The sequence below is a fragment of the Grammomys surdaster genome, unplaced genomic scaffold (assembly GCF_004785775.1).
Source record: "Grammomys surdaster isolate TR1022 unplaced genomic scaffold, NIH_TR_1.0 275648, whole genome shotgun sequence".
Lineage (NCBI taxonomy): Eukaryota > Metazoa > Chordata > Mammalia > Rodentia > Muridae > Grammomys > Grammomys surdaster.
This window is the reverse complement of record NW_021625296.1, coordinates 1-7543: the sequence shown is the minus strand read 5'-3', so window position 1 is coordinate 7543 and position 7543 is coordinate 1. Positions and strand designations below refer to the sequence as shown.

General features: G+C 39.6%; 1 protein-coding gene across 1 annotated transcript; it reads left to right on the top strand.

The window, feature by feature from the left end:
• Positions 1-637: 637 nt before the first annotated feature.
• Positions 638-5220, top strand: LOC114616097 (maltase-glucoamylase, intestinal-like; the record flags this gene model as incomplete). The annotated part of the gene is made up of 4 exons (XM_028761625.1): positions 638-762; positions 3726-3814; positions 4610-4659; positions 5053-5220. Coding segments are annotated over 4 exons (432 nt in total), but the record flags the coding sequence as incomplete, so codon positions are not given.
• Positions 5221-7543: the final 2323 nt, after the last annotated feature.

Here is a 7543-nt window from a genome sequence, read left to right as displayed (position 1 = left end):
TCCCATTGTTTCCCAGTTTCCCCAAGGCGAGGCATTTTCATGGGATCGTATTCATTTGTATCCCAAAGGCTGGCCCCCTCTCTATGTCATCCTCTCACAGCGGCCCTTCCTCCTCTCCCCCTTTTCTCTCCCCTTCCTCTTCTACTATGAGGGTAGGATGCCCCATTTTATCGCCGTACCCCAGCACATCATGTCTATGCAGGGCTAGGCTCATTCGCTTTCACTGACGATAGACAAGCAGCCCAGATGGTTAGCAGATTCAACAGTCAGACTACAGCTTTAAGAACAGCCTCTGTTCCAGTTGTTGGGGTGATGCACATGGAGACTGTGCTGCACATTTTGTACAGATGTGTCAGGGTCTCTCATCCTGTCCATGGTTTTTCTTTGGTTGGTGGCTCAGTCTCTGGGTGTTCCCAGGGATCCATGTTAGTTGGCTCAGTTGGTCTTTTATGGAGTTCCTATCTCATGGTATCTTAAACTTTAAATGTATCAGCTTCAACATAACAGAGGGAGAAAAATGTATGATAATGACCTGTGCAATGAATGGTGGTGATTATTTGACTTGTGCATGGTCTGCTGAGTGCACTGTTGAGGAAGTTGTGTGTTCTGTCCCTCATCATCTTGTCTCCTGCCACAGGGTGCAGAGATTAATTCAACAGGCGAGTGGATGACCTTGCCAGCCCCTCTTGAACACATTAATCTTCATGTCCGAGGGGGTTACATCTTGCCATGGCAACAATCTGCCTTGAACACAAACTTAAGGTGAGTGATGGCACTAGGGCTCTGTTTTGCATATTGGTGAGCTCATTGCTTTGGTATAAAAAGCCACATTCACATCAAGCATGACTCTCAAGGACAAAGTCATTTTCTCAACATGCTTTTTTTTCCGGCTCAATGTGCATTGTGCTTTTCATAAGTGTACACTTTGTTCAGATCTGTTGACCAGAACATGTTAAATCAGCAGGAGGGGTACAGTGAGGAAGGATGGTTCTGCCCCCTCTATCTGTTTCTCTCTGTCTGTCTCTCTCTTTGTCTTCCCCCCTCTCTCTCTGTATCTGTGTGTGTGTATGCATGTGTGGGTTCAGGAAGGTATGTGATCATACACTCTCCTTGAAGTTTTTTTGTCCTCTTTAGAAGCTGTGGACTGAGAGGTGCACCCTGGTTGATTTTGAGAGATCTCCTTCCCTGTTCTCCTTTATTTCATTTTTTTGTTTTTTTGTTTTTAGCTTTTCAAGCTACTTTAATAAGGGTTCCACTTCCCCTCTAGCCCACCACCCACCAGAGGTAGTGGAAAGGAAAGATTATTAGGATAAGGGGGAAGTGGATCTGTTTTGAAATAGTTCTTTGCAGGAGATTGCAATCATAATTTTTTTAAAAATAATTTATTTTTTCTCAAATCGTAATTCATTCACACAGGGGTTATAAACACAAGAAAGGCAGGATGTGGGGAAGGGAATGACACTGGAGTGTGGGTGTTCAGGTGAATACAGATATCTTCAGAACCGGGTATCGGCTGGATGAAGGTTCAGGGGACAAGTCACTATGACTCTGCCTATGACTCGCTTGTCCTTATCTAAGTTGGTATTGTCTGCCAAGGCTACTTATTTACAAGGTCTATGACTACTCAGGCTGGTAAATTTCCACAAAAGCTGCCTTTTTACGTTAGCTTATAGCCATCTGTTTCAATGTTTTTCCACTGAGACCCAAGACTTGGTGTTAGTGTACATGTATGACAGGCCTATTGCTGATTTTAGGCCTATGGCTGATTTTAGGCCTTCAGTGTATAAGCAGGGCTGCTCCTGATATTTCCTCCCTTCTCTAAGTATAGAAGGGCTATGGCAATTCAAATATGTGAAGGAGGGGATAGAGGTCTGACCTCTAGTACTTGAAGGGGACCTTGTAATGGCTCCAGTCCCCCTGTCGTTGTCCAGTGAGGCATGAGGGCCATACCCGTCCCAATGTCTTTTTCCTGGAGAGGGGATACTTTTGACATCAACCACTATGCAGTCAGGCTTGTCCCTCAGGGAACCCAGAGAGATATTTTTATCTTTTATTGATATTCCCTTGCAGTGCTTAGCCTCGCAGCCTAAGCAAGAATTCAAGTCACCTGTCAGAGGGGGTTCTGGGTGGCCCCTGTCTGCTTGGTCTAGGGGCAGAAGTCCCCCCTTTTAGGTTGAGTGGAGATGGGTTTTACTTTATACACCCTGTATAAAGTAACAACCTCATCTTGAGTCTCGTGGTCCTCCATAGCTAACTTATGATAATGTATCTGAGTAGGTTTTGCTACCAAATTCTTTATCTGTTGTATCACAGAGTTAGTCCGCCTATTTGAGGGACCGAGATCAGCAGATAAAAGCAAAAAGAACCCAAATAATGGTCCCAAGATGGGATTAAATAAGGTTGACAACCTTGGAGAGGCTGAAAACCAATTCTTGTACCAGCATTCATCTGTTTCTTTCTCTCTCTGATTTTTCTTAGGGCCTTCACTGACCTATTTCATACTCTCTTTAACACTCCTTGTCTTGTCTATGTAAAGGCAACATGCTTCTTTAAGGGCTGTACACCAAGTTCGACTTTAAACCCTTTCAATTTTCAGGACTCTGACAGCTCTAGTGGTGGTCAGCCTGCCAGCTTTTCTGAGGGCTGTTACAATTTTAATTCTGAAACCTCACATCTTGAGAAAACTCCATTCTGTTGGTTCCTTTCCTGCTCTGCTCTGACAGTTCGTCCTATGCTTACTCCTCTGGTTCCACTCCTTCTCATTTCTGGGTTCGCATTCCTGATCTATCCTTCTAAAACTTTTGTTTCTCACCTTTACCCCCAGCCCACTCAGCCCTTCTTGTTTGTGATTCAAAATGGGGTTCAAGTGCACAAATTCAAATGACTAGTATATCACTTTTAATTTCACAAGTGTAGCCTTAACTTAACTTCAGTGAAGAGCTCAAGATTGATGCCAATGTTTTACTGAGATGTTGTATTTCTTTATAACAGACATGGATTTGTTAGGATGGTGTAAGCCTATCTGGTTCTTTGACTGTTCCTCAGTACTTTAGTTATTCAAGTTGCAGACTTTTACAAAAAGCTGTATAATCCAATGCTGATTTGGTTTTCCTTCTCTTTTCAGTTTGAGGCTATTCTGTGCATATTAATGTTAATATTAGTATTAATATTAATTTACCTTGCAAAAATGAAAGTTTTATTTTTGCCCATCCTTGAAATCTGAAATCCTTCATTATAAAGAGACCATAATATAAGGGCTATATCAACTGTTGTATAGCAAATATGCTTTCTCTGCTTAGGAAGTTTTTGCTCAGAAACAGATAAAATATGGCTCACCTATATAATGGTAACTCTATATTGTGAGTGGAGACACTTTCTCATATATGGATGCTACAGCATCTGTGTCTGAGACTCTTTCCTATTCTCACAGTCCAGTCCACATTCTGTATGTCAATGCAGCAACAGCACTGAGTGTAACTGATATAGTGATTCTGACGCTCACACACTGGTTTCCTGTCTGGACATTTTTTGTTGAGGTTTGGGATGTATCTAACTTGTGACAGCAGTACTGGAGAAAGTGTCTTCTAGTATTCTTACCTCTGTCTCTGAAGGAAAGAGGTCATCTGTGACTAGTACCCTTATCAATGTAAAATTTGGTGCCAATATTTTCCAAACTCCTTTGAGTTCTAAGGATTTGTTTCTTGTGCAAATCTTGGTCCTCGCAGTCGGAAGAAACCTCTTGGTCTTATCATTGCCCTGGACGAGAATAAAGAAGCAAGAGGAGAGTTGTTCTGGGATGATGGGCAGTCGAAGGGTGAGTGCCTTGAGAGGGTGTGGCCAATGTGGATGTGCACCAGACTCTGTTCCTTCACTTCCTCTGATCATTCAGCTGAGGGTGAAATCTCACCAGGCATTCTAGCAGCAGATTTCAGATAAAACATTTCCTTCTGGTTTTACTGTCAGAGGCCATGATTGATGAACCACAGATAGAGGGATGGGTCTCAAGTTGGGACAATCATTGGTTGGCCATTCCCTCAGACTCTCTAGACCAAATTTATTCCTGCACATCTTGTAGTCAGGACAAAATTTGGGTTGAATGCTTGTGGGTAGTTGATGTCCCCTTAGCTCTACTGGAAGTACTGCCTGACTAGAGGAGGTTTCTCTAAACCCAGCTGCTAGGAGTCTCAGTTAGGGTCACCCCAATAGATTCCTAGAAGCCTTGCCCATTCTGTGTCTTTGGCTAGTCCCAAAGATGCCCCTCACTGATGTCTGTTTTTTCTTCCAGCCCTCTCCCACTCCCAACCTAAACCAGATCATCATCCCTGTTTACCTCCTTACTCCTTTCCTACTTAGTCCTTTCCTCTATCCACCTCCATTGTATTTAATAATCCCTTTCTGAGTAAAATTCAAGCATCATCCTTGGTCCCTCCATATTGCTTAGTATCTTTGGGTCTGTGCATCTTGGTTTCTTAGTTTCTAGCATGGTTATCCTGTACTTTAGGCTAATGACTGTTTATAAAGGAATACTAACAATTTGTGCCTGTCTGGGTAAGATGAAACTTGTCTTCTTTAGTCACCAGGACAATCTGACATCTCTTTCTTCTTTCAGACACTGTGGCCAAAAACATTTTCCTTCTCAGTGAATTTTCTGTTACCCAAGTGAGTAGCATATTGTGAATAATGTTCAGAATATGCATAAAATGAATATGCATGTTTTGTATTTATAATTTAAGAATCAATATTTACCAGGGGTAAATAATTATTATTTATGATTTAATTCTTAATAACTATTTCAGCTTTGATATCAATAAGAGGCAGTCATAATAATAAAACCAGCTTGTTTTGTGAAGACAATTATATAAAAAGAATGACTATTTCCCACATTCTCCATTGGAATATGAAAATAAGTTTGCATCCCCATCAACATGCAACAGCAGGGAAATTGAGAGGCCTTCAGAGTAGCTTGAGGATGTGGAACAGGATGAAGTGTTTGTAGTCATAGGGAATTTAGAAGTTCATAATTTATTCATAATTATGCTTGGTATGTTTCAGAACCGTTTGGATGTGACAATTTCAAGTCCAAACTACAAGGATCCCAATAACCTAGGATTCCAGGAAATTAAAATCCTTGGGAGCCAGGAATTCCGCAATGTTAGAGTGAGACAGAATGGGACTCTCCTTCAAATGTCTCCTCAAGTCACTTACAATTCAAACCTGAAGGTAAGAATTCCTTTTGTGAGGGGGCTTTCCACAAACCTCCGTGGGATCATGATGTTACTTCTTGCTAAGATCACTTGGGTTGCTGAAGGACCAGAGCACATGTGAAGCTAGGTGAGGATGTTAGAATATTGGAGAAAGAAGGTAAAAACAGAGATGTTTGAGCAATCATGGCTCCTTGTTTTCCCATCCTTAGTTTCTTCTCATTTTGAGTTTTTTTCCTCTAACTGGGTATGGGGACATAGTTCATGGAAGGGAATCTGAAAGATGACGCTTGTAGAATCTAATGTGAAAGCAGAGATAGAGATCCTATAAATAAAATTTATAGGCTTTTATTTACTTAACTTTTAATGTTTCTTTCCTTCTGTTAAGCTTTATTAAGACACAACATATGTTCTTCATCATATAAATTTATACAAAATATTTTTTGGAAAAGAAGCTGATAGTGGTAAACTAACTTAGATGATAATTAGAAAATGGTATTTTCCAGATGTAATGCGATCCACTCCTTCTCTATGACTTCTCTTCTGTTCCTCTACTTCCTCAGTCCTGTGAGGAACCTTTTCCAAGTCAATTCTGATGACTTCTCTGGAGGTTCCTCATTGAATTGGAGCTGGTATAACAAGATTTTGATGATCTTTTAAATTTGGGAAAACTAGTCAACTAAAACATTTGTTAAATGGCATATTGATCACTTTTGACATTTTGTCACGTCAATACACGTAGAGGATATATACTGTATAAAGTCACAAATATACTGTATAAAGTCACAAATAAAGGATTATGTGGTTGGTTGTGTCTCTGGTAAAATATAAGACACTTCAAAGATATATATGTGAATATATTCTTTATATTTGATAGAAAATAAGTTAACCTTATCAGAAAAGTTAATTTTTATTGTTTGAATATGGGTAGTATGAAATACAATTTACATAATATGAAAATATGTGACAGTATTAATAAGGAGTGTAAATTGGGATTTGTAAGATGTTTGCTTTGGTCTTAATGGATGTTCAAAGCTTATTAGAATAGTTAAGACCAGCTTTCTGGAGAAGGCATACAATGAACATGATCTTTAAAGACAGAATTTCATGGCCATAGATTTCTGATACAGCAGGTAATAGCACTGGATGCTCTTCCTGATGTTCCAGTTTGATTCTCAGCATCTCCACATAGGCTTACAAACATTTGTAACTCCAGTACCTGGGGATCAATGGCACATCTGGCCTCCATGTGTACTGCCCACATATAATATAGAGACAAGCATGCAGGCAAAACCTCCTTGCACATAAAATAAGTTTGGATCCATCAGGTTTATGTAACAAGAAGTATGAGAAAGTAAACAGATAGAAAGTTATTTTGTTGCCTTCTGTAACTATAAATTCAATGGTGAAAAGTTGCTGGCATGGGTTCAGAGGTTGAACTTTCTCAGAACTAAGATCTATGTTGTCTGATGACTGAAAATAGCTGCTTGGATGCAGTCACAAATACTCTTATTCTAGAAAAGAAGAAGAAAACAAGGAAAAGAAAAGAGAAAAGAAAAAGAAAGGAAAGGATAGAAAAGAGTAAGGCAGAGGTGAATTTGAAGGGGCTGGTCCTTCTGTCAAGATAGAGTCCCTCACCCAGCAAGTGAATTCAAATTTACTTTTTGGTAGGCTTCTCCTCCCATCATTAAAATTTTGGCTTTTTAATGTGTTTTAGAAAGGTCTTTGTTTTCCTAGAGACCTTTCGTATTGGTAATGCACTCTGTTGAGCAATCAAAACAACATCAAAGGGCTTATAGCCTTACATTATCAGTCTGTAACTCCATACTTGAAATAGGATGTTGGAAATGGAAGTTCATATAATACTTCTCACTGCCCAATCTTCCATTTAAGTGGTAAATCTGAGACAAAGTATTGAGGTACTTTGTTTACGATTCCAGAGAACACTGGACCCACAATTCAAGTCACGTTACTCATATTGCTCTATGATCTAGAAATGCCATACAAAAGTGGCCATGTTAAGGGTAGACTATGAACATAATTTATTTCTTACAAAATGAATAGTGGTCAAGTGGACCACGGAGGAAAGGAAAAATGATTGAAAATGACAAGTTTTCCTTGGTCTATCTCTTTCGGTAATGAAAAAAAGGAGTTATTGATAAGATAGTTGTAATTTCTTTTTGCCACTGACTACTTGCTAAGCACATATACACACTTGTGTCCTCCTATGTTGTAGTGTGTTGTTTAAACTATTAAAAGCAGGGCACAAGAATAGACTAAGAATAACATTTACAGTTAATTTCTGTTAAAAGATTCAGGTCTAGCAAGGCTTTTGTACTGAG